At 50.4% G+C, this 16,968-nt stretch overlaps 10 protein-coding genes across 10 annotated transcripts; 3 read left to right on the forward strand and 7 right to left on the reverse strand.

Annotated features, from left to right (window-relative positions):
* Nucleotides 1-560: 560 nt before the first annotated feature.
* Nucleotides 561-1,669, reverse strand: MRS44_016574 (uncharacterized protein; the record flags this gene model as incomplete). Its single annotated transcript, XM_065618080.1, has 3 exons — nt 561-842; nt 891-1,162; nt 1,204-1,669. The coding sequence occupies 3 exons, from the start codon at nt 1,667-1,669 to the stop codon at nt 561-563; spliced, it is 1,020 nt and encodes a 339-aa protein (XP_065474152.1).
* A 352-nt stretch (nt 1,670-2,021) lies between these two features.
* On the reverse strand, nt 2,022-3,761 carry MRS44_016575 (uncharacterized protein; the record flags this gene model as incomplete). The annotated part of the gene is made up of 4 exons (XM_046270142.2): nt 2,022-2,903; nt 2,956-3,087; nt 3,140-3,648; nt 3,698-3,761. 4 exons carry the CDS (start codon nt 3,759-3,761, stop codon nt 2,022-2,024), a joined length of 1,587 nt encoding a protein of 528 aa, XP_046130839.1.
* Nucleotides 3,762-4,287: 526 nt separating this feature from the next.
* On the forward strand, nt 4,288-5,615 carry MRS44_016576 (uncharacterized protein; the record flags this gene model as incomplete). The annotated part of the gene is made up of 4 exons (XM_046271088.1): nt 4,288-4,784; nt 4,835-5,182; nt 5,233-5,368; nt 5,415-5,615. The coding sequence occupies 4 exons, from the start codon at nt 4,288-4,290 to the stop codon at nt 5,613-5,615; spliced, it is 1,182 nt and encodes a 393-aa protein (XP_046130838.1).
* Nucleotides 5,616-6,113: 498 nt separating this feature from the next.
* Nucleotides 6,114-6,468, reverse strand: MRS44_016577 (uncharacterized protein; the record flags this gene model as incomplete). Its single annotated transcript, XM_065618081.1, has 3 exons — nt 6,114-6,260; nt 6,325-6,401; nt 6,456-6,468. The coding sequence occupies 3 exons, from the start codon at nt 6,466-6,468 to the stop codon at nt 6,114-6,116; spliced, it is 237 nt and encodes a 78-aa protein (XP_065474153.1).
* Nucleotides 6,469-7,536: 1,068 nt separating this feature from the next.
* MRS44_016578 (uncharacterized protein) lies at nt 7,537-8,316 on the forward strand (the record flags this gene model as incomplete). Its single annotated transcript, XM_046282023.2, has 1 exon — nt 7,537-8,316. The coding sequence occupies one exon, from the start codon at nt 7,537-7,539 to the stop codon at nt 8,314-8,316; it is 780 nt and encodes a 259-aa protein (XP_046130837.1).
* Nucleotides 8,317-8,501: 185 nt separating this feature from the next.
* On the reverse strand, nt 8,502-10,015 carry MRS44_016579 (uncharacterized protein; the record flags this gene model as incomplete). Its single annotated transcript, XM_065618082.1, has 2 exons — nt 8,502-9,575; nt 9,653-10,015. 2 exons carry the CDS (start codon nt 10,013-10,015, stop codon nt 8,502-8,504), a joined length of 1,437 nt encoding a protein of 478 aa, XP_065474154.1.
* Nucleotides 10,016-10,424: 409 nt separating this feature from the next.
* Nucleotides 10,425-12,770, forward strand: MRS44_016580 (uncharacterized protein; the record flags this gene model as incomplete). The annotated part of the gene is made up of 3 exons (XM_065618083.1): nt 10,425-10,515; nt 10,564-10,916; nt 10,974-12,770. 3 exons carry the CDS (start codon nt 10,425-10,427, stop codon nt 12,768-12,770), a joined length of 2,241 nt encoding a protein of 746 aa, XP_065474155.1.
* A 525-nt stretch (nt 12,771-13,295) lies between these two features.
* MRS44_016581 (uncharacterized protein) lies at nt 13,296-13,823 on the reverse strand (the record flags this gene model as incomplete). Its single annotated transcript, XM_046271106.2, has 1 exon — nt 13,296-13,823. One exon carries the CDS (start codon nt 13,821-13,823, stop codon nt 13,296-13,298), a length of 528 nt encoding a protein of 175 aa, XP_046130834.2.
* A 681-nt stretch (nt 13,824-14,504) lies between these two features.
* Nucleotides 14,505-14,771, reverse strand: MRS44_016582 (uncharacterized protein; the record flags this gene model as incomplete). Its single annotated transcript, XM_046270141.2, has 2 exons — nt 14,505-14,549; nt 14,604-14,771. The coding sequence occupies 2 exons, from the start codon at nt 14,769-14,771 to the stop codon at nt 14,505-14,507; spliced, it is 213 nt and encodes a 70-aa protein (XP_046130833.1).
* A 1,092-nt stretch (nt 14,772-15,863) lies between these two features.
* On the reverse strand, nt 15,864-16,691 carry MRS44_016583 (uncharacterized protein; the record flags this gene model as incomplete). Its single annotated transcript, XM_046276682.2, has 1 exon — nt 15,864-16,691. One exon carries the CDS (start codon nt 16,689-16,691, stop codon nt 15,864-15,866), a length of 828 nt encoding a protein of 275 aa, XP_046130832.1.
* Between the last annotated feature and the right edge of the window lie 277 nt (nt 16,692-16,968).

Below are 16,968 nucleotides of genomic sequence, written 5' to 3' on the forward strand. Positions count from 1 at the left end.
CACACCAGGAGCTTCTCTGTACTTCTCGGTATTTCTGGGCCGTCACCACTCATTTCTGGCAGCAATCTGCAGACCACTTCGCTAGAGGAGCTGGTGCTGCTCCAGAGATAAGATTTGCTGGGCGGGCAAATCTTGATTGTGGGGGACTAGGAGGATTAGCCCGCCAGCGGAACTAGGGCTGTGGATTCGCGGCACAACGCCTGGGGATGGAGATGGAGATGGAGATGGAGATGGAGATGGAGGAGTTGTTAGGATTTGGCGACTTGACTGCTCTCTGCCATTCCGTGGATGAGGACCCTATGTGCCACCCTCTTCCCCCACAGCGTCTTAGTATCAGATCAGTTATCCATGCAGCCTCGCAACTAGTAAAATTGCTGGTTTGTCTGAGTTCTAGGCATATATTTCATTAGTATTCTTAGGTAACCAGGCCTTGGATACGGTGTTGTGTTTTAATGGGATCTTGTATTAATGACTAGCTTTTGCTGTTGTGGCTGACGGTCTCTCACGGACTCGTCATTGAAGACAATAAAGAAAAAAAAGGCCTTATATGCTGCTTCACACTATGCATCAGGTTCCGCAATCTGGAGAACTCCCTTCCCAAAGTTCTTGCCCGTAAAGATCCCTGCCAAGGCTTCGGGCGCATTCTCGATCCCGACGGTGATGTCCTGGAGGACCTTGAACTGACCAGAGGCGATCAGAGGCGCAACCTTTTCGATCATGGCCTCGTACTTTTCGATCGAGAGGTCCACGATGAAGCCTTCCATCTTGAGGTACTTGTTGGTGACCACCCACAGGTTCTTGACGCCGTACAAGTCCTCGGGCTTGTCGTGATACATAGCCATCTATAGTTCAATTAGCTCTGTTCCAAAATCTGGACTGATCGTACTTACTGTTCCGCACGAAACAATGCGTCCATATGGCTTCAGGGCCATCAAGGCAGCATCTAGCTGCGGTCCACCAACGCCGTCCCAGAAAATGTCGATTCCCTCAGGTGCCAGTCTCTTCAGTGCCTCGCCAGGTTCGTCCGTCTTGTAGTTGAAAGCCCCGTCGAAACCGAGTTCATTGACCACAAAGTCAATCTTGGCTTGGCTTCCCGCCGAGCCAATGACTTTGAGTCCTTCGGCCTTGGCGAGTTGCCCAACAAGCTGCCCAACTGACCCGGCTGCGGCGCTGACAAATATGGTCTCCCCTTCTTGGGCTTACCAATGTTGTACAGGCCTTGGAAAGCTGTGGTACCTGCCATTCCCAACACGCCCAGGAAGTACGTAATGTCTAGTTTATGGGGGTTGGAGATCTTCCACAAGCCGGCGTCTTTGAGTTTATCTCCTTTAATGAGAGCATACTCGACGTGGTCGCCGTAAAAGGCCATCACGAGATCTCCGGCTTGGTACTTCTCAGACTCGGACCGAATGACACGGCCAACAACGGCGCTGACAATGGGAGTATCGACATCGAGAGCCGGAATAAAGTCCTCAATGGAGGGATCGCGCGTGCGATCACGGATGTAGGGGTCTAGGGAGGAATAAAAGACCTTGACCAGGATGCCACCCTCAAGTGGGGCAGAATCAAGATCCAAGGGCCGGTCTTCGACGACGATGTGCTCCCCGGGAACCAGATACACGTCCGGGATCTTCTTGTAGATGAAGGACTTGTTGGACGTTGGCGCCATGGTTGATGTTGATGGAGATTCAAGACTCGGGTGCAATGATACTCTTTGACTACGTGGGACAGGAATTCAGAGTCTTGAAACATCTATTTATCTCATAAGACAATGAGGTGGTGCCTAAGAGATTGGTAATCAAGCCATCTTACTAATTCAACGGATGTTGTAACACACGAGAGGCGCATCGTTTGTCTCCATATGGATTATTTGGCTTCAGCCCTGTCTTGGCTCTCTGCTTACCAATACCAGCTTCCAGTCTGTAGCCCTTGCACTTCGACCCATGTCCAGCATGGCTTGATCGAGAACTGTACCCCTCACTTGACCTTCCTCTGGAGCCCAGTCTTTCCAATTCCATACCTCATATTGCAAGTTGTTGTAGATCCTGCTCCGAGAATAGTTGTAACTCTGCGTCGACCGTCTCTGGATGAAGTGCCTCCCGAGTGACATAAAAGCCGAACCCAGCCGGGTTTTGCCCTTGAGCGTAATTGGCCGTGATGGGGCTTCTATTCAGTAGACTGATGGCCCAAGTCTTTGCGTCAGACTCCCTCTCTATAACGCTCAGTGCCATTCCAACTGGGAATAGGTATAGGAACGTGGGCTCCTTGCTTCGACTGTGATGGCGAGTCACCCACTCGAAAGCGCGAAGAATCTCCATAGCGGGATCTCGAACCGAGACTGAAGCACCAGGTCTCCGGAGTGGCTCGAACCCTAAGTATCTGAGAGAGGCTTCGGCGGGCGTGGCAGTTGTTGCACAAGCTTCGATGCGTTGGCTCGCGCCAAGAGGGTCCATCTTCCACAGAAGCGCCAGCAGCCACATCAGCGTAGCATTGTAAAGCATAAGCTCTGTCGCAAGAGTGAATTTACCGAACCTGAGGCGCCCTGATTGTCTTGAAGTGCCGATGGAACCTAGAGCCTCGGCTGCTGGACCATTGAGCTGTGAAGTGATACCAGCATCAACCTCCACTTGATCACCAGAGCGGGCTTGCCATTGCCAGCGCCAACGATAGAGCGAAACAAGGAGTGCCTCGGTTCTTCTCAACAATTCTCCGTATGGAGCCTGTTGAGCCTCGTCTGAAGATTCATAGGCGGCGTGGTCGTAGAGTATCCTTGGCACAGCAACGAGAATGTCGAGTAGATAGCTTTGCGGTGTCTTGGACCCAGCATTCGCCGCAAACGGGACAGCTCGCCAGCGTTCCTCTTCAAGAAACAGAGGTTGCTTGCCGTATAAGCTAGCAACAAGCTACAGTAACAACATTAGCATTGCAACCTTTGATCAATCTGATAATACTAACCAGTGTTGCTCGTGCTGCCTCAAAGGCATTGAGGAGAGGCTGTTGCTGGAAGGCTTCCGGCCCACAGATGTGTAGTAGCCTCGCAAGCCCTCGCAGATGAGAAACGGCCCCGGTTTGATCGGCATGGGACGCCTAGAGATGTCATCAGCTATACGATTTCCTCAGAAATGTTCAATGTACTCACTGCATGCATCATCAGAACAAGAATAGGTACCAGCAGGTCCCGCCCGCAGCTACTACCTAGTTCTTGAGCCAAACTCTCAAGACACTTTCCGTACTGTATGACTCCCTTGAGTTCAATATCGGACTGGTGATTTGACTTGCCAAAGTTGGCCTGTGACAAGGCTTTCGTGGCATCTAGAGAAAGACGGCCGAGTTTCCCTGCCGCAGCTTGATCAAGCCAAGGGGCTCCGTAGCTTCGCCACACAAAGTTGGAAAACATGAAGGAGAAACAAAAGTCCCCTTGAAAAGCAATCAGGCTCATCTCGGGTGGTGGGGAGGCAACCCGAGTATTCGTAGGGGCCGTGTCCTTGCTGGAACTGGCTGAATTGTTCTGCCCCGCCGAGGGCGCTTCTGTAGGTTCCATCGCCGGGAATGGAGCGGTCGAAGTGTGCCGCCAAACTCGGTCCCTGATGTATCCCAGACATTCAAAGCCTCCCTTGGTACAACGCACGCACACGGGCTTCGTTTCGTCTACACAATCAGTACGCAGATTACTTGTGCAGAATTAGTGAGATCTTACCGCACTTGACTCTGCGCTTTCTGCAGGTGTTGCAGCCTTTGCTGCGACCGGGAACGCCAACCATGGTGAAAGCGTCAGTCAAATCTTGCAGGCTGTGAATGTTCCTCGGCAGCTCGCGCAATGGTTCCCAATCGGCTGCCCTGTTCTTATATCTTATGCTAGCGTTACAGCTGACAAGCTAACTACGCCGCGCTTTAACCGCCGGCATTAGTGCTGACCGTAGCCCGGAGGGTCCGGTACAACGGTGCCAATTCGCAGGCCTGATTGGTGCAGGGAAACCGTCATCATTAGGGCTGAACTTCAACATGCCGATGGCTGATGGTGATGCGGCGCAACATGGGTTTCCTCCGCCGAGGTACCAGTGCTGATACAAACTGTTTGGGGATACAATGAGCGAGATTGAGGTACATTGGGTCCAGAAAGTGACGAAATGCTCCGCCGTCCTCATGGACAGTAATAAAATCCAACATTAGGAAATTCAGGTATAAAGGATCAAAGTGATTCAATCAGAATTTCACAATCCCTTCCTTCATCATCCCATTCAACTTCTCAACTCCCTCTTCTTCAGTCCTTTCATTCAAAATTACAAGATGCGTTCTACTCATCTCATCCTTACCTCTCTCTTCACTCCTGGTCTTGCTTCCGGCAAGGCCTACCCTTCTGGCGCCTCTGATGCCCTGGCCTTGACCCAGCCATACTATCCACCAACTGCCGACTGCTGGGAGTACAAGGTTCCAGTCACCATCACGTCTGAGAACCTTGTCTTTGACTTTCCCGACTGGAAGGACGATTATGCACTCCAAGACTTCCTGACGGCTGCCACAACTCGAGCCAGTGCTGGTTACCCCAGCCCCATCACCGGTACCAAGAATGAGACCGAGACCTTCACGCTCGCTGCTTCCTTCTGCACCCCAAAGAAGTCCAGCAAGAAGAAGACTGTCATTCTTGCCACCCATGGCATTGGACAGGCTCGCACTCATTGGAACTCTGCCTACGAGCCTGACAAGTACAACTTTGTTCAGCACGCCATCAGCCAGGGCTACTCTGTCTGGTTCTATGATCGCCTAGGCACCGGTGAATCTGAAAAGTTCGTCTCTCTCGTCTCTCCTGTTGATCCAAAGCTGACCTAATATTCAGAGTCTCTGGCTTTACCAACCAGCTTCGCAAGCAAAAGACCATCCTCGTTGAGCTCGCCAAGCTGGTCAAGAATGGCAAGTACACTGGCACATTTGGAAAACCCAACAAGCTCGCCGTCATGGGATTCTCCTTTGGATCCTTCGTCACTCACTTTGCCGTGGCGGAAAACCCCGACATTGCCGATGCTGCCATCTTGACTGCCATCAACTACAACACAACTGGGCTGAATGCAAATGGATTGGTTCGCTCTTTTGTTCCTCGAGTGGCGTCTTTGCAGAACCCTCGACGCTTCGGGCTCCTTGACCCTGGATATCTGACCTGGGTCGATAGCGTTGCACAGATCAACACGTGAGCACCGCAAGCCACCCTTCCATGCCTATCCACTGACGAGTAAATAGGTACTTCAAGTATCCCTACTACGATCTGCCTACAGCATCCTACTGTGAAGAATACAAGCAGGCATTCGGCATCGGAGAGTTTCTCACAATCACCGACGGCGACTTTGATGCCAGTCGTTTCACCGGCGCAGCTCTTGTAGGTTCTCCAACCTTTGCTTCCAGCCCATACTAACACATGATAGGCCATCACGGGCAAGACCGACTACATCATCTGTGACGGAGAATGCGAGGGCATCTTCGAAGAGCCTGCCCGCACCATCTGGAAGAATGCCAAGTTCCAGCCCTACCTCCACCCTCACGCGAGCCACAACTTTAACTTCCATCACAATGCGACTGGAGCATACAAGGTTATCACTGGGTTTTTGGAGTCTAACGGGCTTTAAAGATCTGCTCATTGAGGAACGTATTTCGTGTTTGTGATTGTGGTGGATCTGAAAGGGGAGGGGTTATTGGACAGGTGTTTCTTTCTTTCTGCTTCTCATGCTCATCGTGAAAGGCCTTTTTTGAGTTGTACTTTGAATTGAGAGTTTAATATTAGTTGGATTCAAAGCATGTGCTCTTATATAACCGCCGCTAGTCTCATTGCCAATTTTCGTAGGTCTTGGTGGCCTTTCCAAGCTGTTGGAGGTTATCTATCATCGTTAATACCTTCACTTCCTTTCTCATATTTGCAAGATTGTAGGTGAAATAAAATCAAAGACCACATGAATTAAAAGAAGATCTATATCGATATGGAAACGCTGAAACCCGCTAACCTAAAAAAAAAAGAAATCACTGTCTCCCTTGAAATCGATACATAGGGCGGCGTAGCAATCCGCAGTCTATACACGGCTTTTCAAAATCCCCAAGTCCAGAAAGATTTTCTGCAAAAATCTCAAGCTTTAAGAGCTACTCTTCTTGCTGCCACTGTCACTCATATTGACAAAGGAAAAGAAATCTGTAGGAACGAGACCGTAGATGACAGGCGTCGTATTTGGATTGGGTGTTTTCTCAGAAGGGTTTGTCGCCGATCCGCCATCCCGTTGGCTCTGGATAAGTGCAGAAGTTAGCAAAGAGAGGCTTTCTCTTACACACTAATAGACATTGTCTGACCTGATATTGAGCAAGTGGGCGGTTATCATCTCCAGCATGTGTGCCGTCCGTCGGCCCTGAAGATCCGCTGGACGAGTCTATACCGTATCAGAACTAAGCTCAGTATGGGACTTTGTAGGGGCATAACGTACCGTTAGGACTCATTCTCACGTCGTTTTGATGGACTCTATTGATCCTCGGTTTGTTGTTGCAAGTTAGCAAGAGTTAGCAGTAGTGAAACTGGTATGGAGGTTCATTTATTTCACCAAATTCAATAGTTGCTACTGATCTTTAATACTCGCACAGATGCGTTCAATTGTCTTCTCCCTGATTCTCTATCTACGCGGCGCAGACCTTAGATGTTGAGAAATTGCGAGCGACCGAGGCCTACAAGGCGGTTTCACTGCCTATCCAGAGGCGTACTGTATCTCTCGACCATTTTCAGCAAGAAACTTCGAGCAGCCGAGATAAACTCAAATACCAGATGCGAAACTATGCCATATCATTGGAGGGTCCTCAAAGGGACTAACATGGCCCTTGAAAGTGGGATGACTCCTCTCTGTCACAATGGCATAGCTGACCAGGACGCATCGAGCCCAAGGCAGACTCAGATTGGGCCTGGAGGCACAGCACGTAGAATACAAACATTGCTTCTGCTGACGACGACGTCAAACACCAAAAACCAATCATATCCTTCCCCAGAAATGGAATCAATTCAAACGGCACTGCATATCGATGCTATACCCCTTTCGGAAGGAGAATGCGAGGTGCCTCGGCGTGGCTGTGACGACGGCTCCGCTCCCTCCACAGGAGACCCCTGTCTTAGCCCGACAGGGCTGACGACTTGCTTTTCAGCTCATCGAGATGGTGGGAGCTATTGGAATCATTACAGCTTCGTGATAGGATGGGCTACCTCCGCCGGCAGATTGCGGGCTTTACAATACCAGCTTATCCACCCCGTAATGGGGCTGATATGGTGTACCTGCAACCCAAGCTGCATATTGGGTGGACAACCAACTTTTTGGCACGGACTTTTGTCGCTGGCATCTAAGAGACAGCATGACGAGTCTGGGAAGACTGTTCAAAAACAAGATATCAAATTTTCTTGACTCTTTTCTCGAGATCCGTCTATATAAACCCTATTTCTCGCTCTCCTGATCTCCATTCTCTATCTTCATCAACACCCAATCCTTTCTCAGCATTCCCTCTCAGACATATTCATCTTCCAAAGCAATGGCTTCTCTTCTTGCCAAGCTCTTCCGCCGGAAGAAGCAACCCCCCATGGTCTGCGCCGTCGCTCTCGACGACCATGGCCATCCCATTGGCGAGGACCCCAATCACAAGCACACAGCCGCTTGCTTCGTCGACTTTGAACCCCTCTCCCTCATTGAACTCTTTCAGTCTCAAGGCTGTCAATCCTGCCCCGCCGCTGTCCCTGACATTCTCGACGCGACAAAGGACCCCAACCTTCTTCTTCTTACCTACAACGTCACCTTGTTTGACCACACTGGTTGGAAGGACACCTTTGCCAACAACACCTCCGACCAGCGTCAGAGAGCCTATGCCATGAAGTGGCAACGCAAGAGCATCTTTACTCCTCAGATCGTCATCAATGGTGTGGCCGATGGTTCTTCAGCCGGAGATGTCCAACAGCTTGTCCAACAGGCCAGGACTGCTCGAGCAGGAATGGGATGGAACATTTACCTCGACGCCAACGACACTGATGTCAGAATTGACTCAACCGCCGAGACAGTGGACAGGCATGACATTCTTGTCATCCTCTACCGAGCCAGTGACGAAAAAGTCAAGATTGGAAAGGGTCCCAACAAGGGCAAGAAGCTCAACCACCGCAATGCAGTGACGAATGTCATGAAGATTGGAGAGTGGACTGGAGGAAATCTGACGATTCCGCTGCCTGCTTCTAGGGACTCGATGAAGCCTGGTGAGGAAGCTGTTGTTGTTCTTCAAGAGGGCGGTGCTGGGGGTGCCATTGTGGCTGTTGCCAAAGTCTAGTGGGTGAATTCGGAGTCTGGGGAGCGTGGAAGGTGGCGATGTGTTTACTTGTTCTCTAATGACAGTCGATCAAACTTCCTTATTCTTCAATTCACCTTCATTGCCTCACCCTTTGTGTACCTCCAATCCACCTCCCCTCAGCGACTATACACAAACTCTACGCATTCGCAACCTGCACTTTGCCTCTAGTCTCCCCTAGGCTGGGCATACTCCAAGAGCACTTCATCCTTCAGCAACCTCTTGTGGCAACTCTCCTCCAAGCAAACACACACTTCAATGCCTTCATCCTCAGCCGCATGAATAGACCCCGCTCGGCTGGGATACAGCAGCACAAAGCCCTCAAAACCTGGGTTTGGCCATCTCAACGCCTTGGGAAGTCCAAAGCCAAAGTCGTGCGCCTCGTATGCAGTCATACCCTGCCAGCTGGACGCGCCGAGATCGATGCCCAGAAACGAGTTGATGCTGATCTCGAGGAATCGCTGATCCTCATGGCCAGCTACCCACTGAAGCAGGTTCGAGAGGTACTCTGGTGTGATGGCGTTTATGGATCCTCGCACCGCCGTCGCAAGCTGGGGCAGGTTCCCTGCGATGATGTCCTTGACTGTCAATGGCTCGCAGCGTGCTGCGGCAGCGCCAACGCCCAAGAAACGATCGGGCAGTGGTGGGCTCCAGACCTTTCTGGTATCGACGGCATGGACCAGGATTGCCTTGGATTCTAGGTCTGGCTTGAGCATCTCCAACTTCGCACGGGTAATGCTGCTCCACAGGAGAGCCATGATCGCATCATAAGTAGAGATCCAGCTGCCTCCATCCTGGTTCGAAGCCTTAGACTTCAGCAAGTCGGCCTTGCTCTTAGGAAAGTGCCACATCTGTGCGACCAAGGAAGGCATCACGAAGCCAGCTGGAGGAGGTGGCATCGGGCCGCCCGCATCTCGCACAACGGGGAACATCTTGCTAAGCTCCTCGACTCTACCCTTCGTTGGGCTTTCAATGTCAAGGGGAGTTCCGTGAATACTGAATTTGTGCTTCGTAGGAATGAACGGGGCGCCCTCTGCCGCAGCAACGGTGTTTTCTGCCCAGGTGGTCAAGAATCCATCACATCCTGGCCCATCGGACACAGAGTGATGGATGGCCAAGCCAATGATAAGGCCACCCCGGATGAAGTTGAGTTGAAAGGCCGCAACAGCGATTCCCTCCTCATTGTTGTCACCAAGGGGGAGAGAAGCGATTTTGCTGTGACAAACTCGGGGAGGAGTTGGCTGCCTTTGAGGGCACTCGCTGGGAACTGTTTCTCGTCAGTATTATGGCTCTCTACAAGAGGTTGGGCGAGTCTTACATGTTTTTCAGCCAGCTCCTTGTAGCTAGGGAACTCGTCTTCGCCCAACATATGTTTGACGTGCAGGCTGGCGGTCGAGTCCCGCTTCCTAGCCACCCACATAGTCCCAGTAGCAACGTTCATCTCTAGAACACCACTAAGGATTGGGAACTGGGATAGCGTAAACTCCAGCCCAGCGGTCATGTTGCGAACTGTCGCCTCAATGTTGATGTCGTCTGGGAAAGCAAACGCTTCGGCAACAGCAACGTAGACCTTGGGCATGATGTGACCCATGAGGGAGAGGGGATATCGCTCCGACTCTGGGGCAGATCTCCATCCCGTGGGATGAAGACGAAACTCAACCGGTGATGGGCCTGAAGACATGATGGATAAAAAGTTTCTGTTTGATGTAGATCTCGGTGCAAAGAGTAGCTCGGAGTTTGTTGATGCTGAATATTACAACCATTCCATCCTATCTATATAAACAAGTACACTGGCTTACACCGGCGGACGAGGCTCCGACCCGCCTCCAGCTGGTAAGCCTTGACCCAACGCTTAGGAAAGATCAGAGTAGCATTATGCGGCGTCCTAGCCTAATCTAAGGCGACCCGGAAGCATATTGATCCAGCCATGAAACTGTGGCGGAGCTAAAATCTGAGTAAGACGCTAGCTGTCGTTCGATCTCTCATCTTCGGCGGAGCGACGGTGGAAAAGATCTGTTTACTCCTTTCCACCTTTACAGAGTATCTACACACGGAGATCCTCCCGCCGACTATTCCCATTGCCGAAACCCATGGATCAAGAGAATACACGCGCTAGCGAGACCGTTGGGTCGCCCACGCCAAGGCGGCTCTTGCGCAAGGGCACCCATAGCTGCGCAGAATGTACGAGCCGGATTCGACTTTGCTGAATAGTGTTAACCGTTTCTTCAGGCAAGAGGCGAAAGACAAGATGTTTCTTTGACAATCTCTCATCTGCCACATGTGTGGGATGCCAGCGCCGAGGCACGCGTTGTGTAGGCCAAGAGTTTGTCGACATCGCTGCATCTAAACCTGAACAAGATCCGAAGACGATAGAGAGGCTGGAGAGAATAGAGCAGATGCTTGCGAAGCTCACTGAGAAGTTTCTCGCAGATGGCCTGAGGGATGAGCACGACGTGTCGCAGAACCAATTGCCTGTTCCGAAAGTGTCGGCGGAAGACCGGAGTGCGAGAGACGACTGGCAGGACATTGGTGATACTAGCCACGGAGACTCTATCCATCCTGTAGTCACCGAAATAGCGCTCGTAAGTGGCTACCTTTTACCGCATTAGCCGTTCCTAAGCAAACTAACCTGAATACAGAGAACATCAGACAACACCACAGCATCAAGTCACTATGCCCTGCCTGAATTCGGGGAAACATGTCAAATCCTCCACGCCGCTTTACCGTCTCAACATGATGTCGATCTTCTCTTCGGGTCTGGAAGAGCTGCCATTTATCTACAAGCGCTCTGCAATTCCTACAGAGAGCTGTTTGAGGAAGGCAACTCTGTATCAGCTGCTATGCTGTCGGTCCTCCCTCCAGTCACCGCCCACCCAGTGGTTCTTGCAAGAAAGCTATTGCAACTCGCTCTGTGCATACAGCAACTAGACCCTTCATTCAGCCATGCGTCTTTGCGTTTGGGCATGAGTACGGGTGAAGCTATGCACAAGTACTACTTTCTTGCCTCCAGCAAGGTGACCTGCCACGACGATCTACTAGACTCTCTCGAAGGACTCGAGTGTCTCGTCTATGAAGGAGTCTACCTTGTCAACTGCGGTAACCTTCGTCGAGCATTGGTAACTCTGCGCCGCGCTGCAACACTGGCTCAGTTCATGGGGATGCATCGCAAAGTCCCTCATACCACCCCGAAACAACACGATCCAGCGACCCGTGTCTTGGGAGATGTGGCCTGGGCACATATTGCGTACCTGGAGCGCTACATATCCCTTCTCCTCGGCATGTCGAGTTCCATCACGAATGCGAAGTTTGGATCCGAGGAGAAAAAGGTCAACGAGACAGACGCAGAATGGTTTGAGAGGTTCCAGGTTGATATTTGTGAGCAAATCATCAACAACAATCAGCATGGCAGCCATGACAACCTCGCCGCAACCCAGAAGATCGACGAGACTATGAATAGAATTGCTGACAGTATCCCAAGCAACTGGTGGGCACCACTTGAACTTCACCCCGGTATGACTGGTGACGACTTGATGGCACTTGTGGTAAATGCACAAATGCAAATTGCTCACTACAATCTACTCACGGTTCTTCATCTCCCATATCTCCTTCGCAAGACGCCTAGTCATCAGTACGACTACAACAAGACGGTCTGCACATACGCCAGCCGCGAGGTTCTAAACAGGTACATCGCCTTCAGGTCGATTGTCAGAATCGTCTTTTGCTGCCGCCCCGTCGACTTTTGCGCCTTGACAGCCTCCCTGACTCTCCTCCTCGCTCACCTTAGCCGTGATGGCCGGGACTCTACATGGCTCCTGAAGCACCAACGCCTCGGGGATAGGGCGCTGGTAGAGAAAACGATAGAAACTTTGGACGAGCTCAACCGACTCAACGGAGATGAACTGACAAGGGAGACTGCAAAGCTAGCGAGGCGGTTAATGATCCTTGAGGCGGACTCCGCAAAGACTGGTGACGCCTACAACTTCGGCGTTGTGGATGAAACGCGTGATGACAGCGACAATGGGCAAGGAGAACGTTCTTTCTGTCTCAAAGTCCCATATTTTGGAACCGTCAAGATGGCCCCTCAAGACTCGTTTGCTTCCCCGTGTCTCGAAGCCGCGCCCAGCACAACCCAAACAGACAGCTCACACACGATATCTTCTGCTGTTTCTAGTGGGTTAACCTCTTATACGTCATCCGAGGAGCCTATACGTCTGCCTCAACATATACTCATCTGTGATGAAGTCTCTATTACCCAGCAGACGGAGCTAGACATGTTTGATATCCCGATGCCAGATCTCATGGCAGATTCAGGTGATTGGGCGTTTCAGGGAGTTGACACCGCTTTCTTTGATAGTCTAATGAGTTGTCAAATGATGGATGAGGGGGGTTGGAACACCACTTGGTATGATGACAGTCGACAGGGGAACGGCATCTAACGGCTGTTGGATGTGAATTGAAGCGGGTTTCTAAGTGCCTTTATTAGAATATTATCACGATAAGATCTAGAGTCATAGTACTTCTCTACCATAGACCCTCTACACATTTCGCATATACAGTATCAGCAGCTTCCTCCTCACATACCAATATCCGCACAGAGCGGAACGGTCCTTCTGCTCCCTGCTGCTCCCGTATCGTATCGCCCATAATCCGAGCAAGGCCGAATGCAGAGTGATCAGAGTCCCATCCCAGTTTCTCGAGATTTGAAATCTCTCGATATGTCACAGTTGAGCCATGAACAACATCCACCTCCCGATCTTCTGCGTCCAGTTCATTGGCAAGCTCACACTTGCTCCTCGATAGTTCCTTTGACGTCAGACTCCCCTTGAAGCACTTTTGACATCTGCCAACGCAGTAATCAACCAGATACAGCACCTCAAGGTCATTTTGTATGCAACAACAAAAGTAAGCGATCGACATGGGATCGAGCCCATCCGGAGACCACAGCTCGGCAATATCGATAGCTAGCCGCCGAGCGGAAAAAGGGACGATGCCATCTCGCCAGACCATTCGGCTTCGAGAATCCTCGAGATATTGTTTCGGAAGAGAGGTCCAACTTCTTGTCTCACATCACAACTGAGACCGAAACGTAGGCAAAGAACGTCGTCGTTGTTGTTATAAGACACTCGCTCTCTTTCTAGAGGCAGATGAACGATGTTGGGCCTCCCTGATTGGTGGCTGCTGATTCTGCATTCGGCCACTTTGGACGAGTCGATTGTTGTTGTTGACAAGACGTTTGCTATCTTGTATGTCGAAGGGTCGCTCCTGAAAGTCGTTGAAGAGACGGCTCCTGGACTGTGCGTGGGTCTGATGCTGAGGCTGCCAAGAAAGGTGTGCTCGGCATGTGCATCTTCGTCTTCTGTCTCGGAAGAGGCAGCCTTATCAATGTCTTGAAAGCAGACATCAAAGATGTGAATGCCAGGTCTAGGTAAACTCGCATCCCAGATCTTTAGCTTCAGTTCGGCTGGTAGTTGAGGGAAAAGAGTAAACATATTCAACAATTAGCCAGCGACTGATGACCTCTGACTTGACTGGATCCTTTCAGGCAAAATAATTATAACGATCAGAAATATATAAAATATGTTTACGTCGGGAGGGTGGTCTTATTGCCAGCGTCTATCTATTGTTCTGATGCTTCGGCGGAGAAAGCGCCGTGCCCGTCCGGCGCTTTCTCACGCCACCGCAAATAGTTAGATTGCGCGAGATGGCTGATATGCCTGCATAAGCGTTTCTAATTAGACCCTGGTTCGATGTTACTTGCAGGAATGACATGGTTCTTCGGGAGCTAAGTCTTCGACTATCCTTCCTCCGCTTCATGGTTCCATAAACGTCTGCTATCATGCGTGTCAGCAAGGCATTTCCATTCCCCCAGTGGAAACAGTAACATATCACACAAGATATAGAAATGAGTACAGGCCCATGAAGGACTTCAGCTAGAATCCTGGTATTCATTTAACCTAGGTAGATATGTAACGAGCGTATTCAGTTGTTCAGAGCACAACTTGGTCTGCTGCGGCGCGCGCCTTGACATTCCCTGACAGGCAATTCCATGCCAACAAGCACAGGCAACAAAAATAACAAGGAGTATGAGACCTCAAGTTCTCATGTATGGTAATCACTCAAAGTCTCCCTGTACAGAGCATTCTCTCTCCAGATGTCGTCTAAATCTCCATCTATGAGAATTCGGCGCAGTTCTTCTGTCCCTTCTCGCAAATCATCTAATCAAGATATTAGCCCGTTAAGTCTAAGATCAGGAGACAAGGTCATCTTACCGAGGTGAAAGCATCATTGCATCTGTTCATGAAGCAGGGACCCTTCTGGCAGTCGAGGTAGCAGGGGAAGTTTCTGACTTCGATGCCGCCTTCGCAAATGTCGACACCGCAAGCGGCGTTGGCGCTGGTGGCAGCAAGAGCAGCGAGGAAAGCGTTGACAAACTTCATTTTGATAAAGCGTGTGTGGCTCTCGGTAAAGAAGATGTGGTGTTCGATTGACTTAGAAGTGTTACTTGGATGGAACAATAACGTACTCAAAGGAGAGAAAGCTGCCTCTTAAATAGATATCTGGATTCAATTGAGGCTGTGCAAAGACTGCGAGAGAAAACATCTCTTCCTGATACAGCATTCATGTGCACCCTTGGATGGAACGCCGATATCCATTCATGACCGACGGCCCGGCCTCCAAACGGTCCCTCAGATGAGCGAATACAAGGCTGTCTGGGCTTTCTGCCGACTTGACACTGCCGATCATGACTTAGGGCTTACGTGTAAGCATTCCTTTCTTCATCATCGGCAGTTCTTTGTGTGCTCTTTCTCAGCCATCCATCGCCATATTCATCAATCACAATACGCTTAAGCCACATCGATCGACATTATGCATGGCGCTGCGTTTATCCATCTCTAGTATCTTGCTGCGTTGCTCAGAGCCAAATTTCAACGGAAATTAGAAGATCTTTACTGCAGTTGGTCTTTGAGTTAATCTATTATAAGCTTACCTGAAACACAAACCGCATGATACTCTTACACAACTGCTGGGCGCTACAATTTGCTCAATACAGATCACTAGCCCGTAAATTCCCCATACTCGTATGCCGATCTATGCTAGCACTCTAGCCAGTGACCAACTACAACCCCATGGCTCGGTCAGATAACATGACGTTCGAGCCCACAATGGCGTTCTTGGCTGCAAAGATCCCGCCTCAGTCGGCCGCATAACTCTAGCAATGGGTAACATAGGAGTCTTGATTGGTCTGAATATTCCGAAAATTGTTAACTCCGCGCGTAAGCAAATTGAAATAAGCAGCCGCAAGATCAGACATGATGACGAAGCATTAGTTAAGGCTCTAGTATGAAAGATGATCCTCCTGACTTATCAGTACAGCCTACCAGTATCCAAGGGTCAATGTGAGTGTGATATGGAAGTAAGACAACAACACGAATGTAATTCCTTCATTCCTTCTTCCTTTGGGTTTCAAACTAATACATAGGTACCCATGCTATATGACCATGAGGGGCCAGATAAGTTATCCTCATTATCTAGGACTCAACCCCGAAAGTCAATCCAGGCAGAACCTCAATAGTGCTAGGGCTGTTCTTCTCTCCAAGAAGTGTGATATGAATATGCCGCTTCTGATCTTGACTCTTGCCCAGCGAAAGTTGATGCTTTCCTTGAGTAGAACCAGAGTGCACAACATAAGACCACGCTTTCCCATCAGCGCCAGTGTCTGAAGCAGGTCCATGAATTCCATCGTAGACACCAGCGATAACATCCAACTCCGACTCAGAGACCGTGACAGAGACTTGTGAAACTCCAAGCGCCCCTGATGGATGCTTCGTAGAGGAAACGCTTTGATCGCCTTGGTATGGAACCCTCAGATGTCGAGGCGTTCGATCCAAACACCAGAAGGGAGCGGTTCCGGGATGGAGAGGGTTGCCAGAAGAGTCTTGCGCTGAGGCAACTGACCACTTCAACTCGACTCCATCAGGACGGATACGCCCGCCCGCAACCGGGTCCCTATAAGTAGCTCCGGAGGTGGCATCCTTAACCCGTTTCTGTATAACAGCAAAGTCCTTTTCATCGGGGAGAGTGTGTGCCCAGTCAATGACGGTACCCTCTTCCAATTCTCCCCATCGGTGAGACTTCCGCCTCTCCGGGTCCAGGTTTTGTTGAAAGGCAATGAGTTCGATATACACGCCATCAGAGAATAAGATGAGCTTGTTGAGTGTGCGTCCATCAGCGTGAGTGCCACCATCGATGACTGTAAGAGCACCTTCAAGACGCTTTGGTAACTCTTGCAAGGTTTCGTAGGAGATCAAGATGACGATGTGGTCGAGAATCGGCCTCACGGAACTGTTGTCTGCCATTTTGAAGACGGTTCAAGTTGATAGCGAAGCTGGTTGAAAGAAGCTGTTGAGGGGAAAGATGCTGGATAAACCACGCAAATGCTTGGCTGTCGATATTTATACGAAAGCCAATTGCGTGATCAGGATGTGGATTACGTCACGGTACGAATCACAACGGGCCGGCCGAGTTCGGAGGGATTGTTCAAGAGTAAAACCGAAAATAATAGACTAAACAGTTACGGGTGACTCGCCCAGCATAAGATGTTTAGCTGGAATACCGTTGCGATGCTATTCCCAA

Source organism: Fusarium solani, assembly GCF_023522795.1.
Source record: "Fusarium solani strain SB1 chromosome Unknown bctg00000012, whole genome shotgun sequence".
NCBI lineage: Eukaryota > Fungi > Ascomycota > Sordariomycetes > Hypocreales > Nectriaceae > Fusarium > Fusarium solani.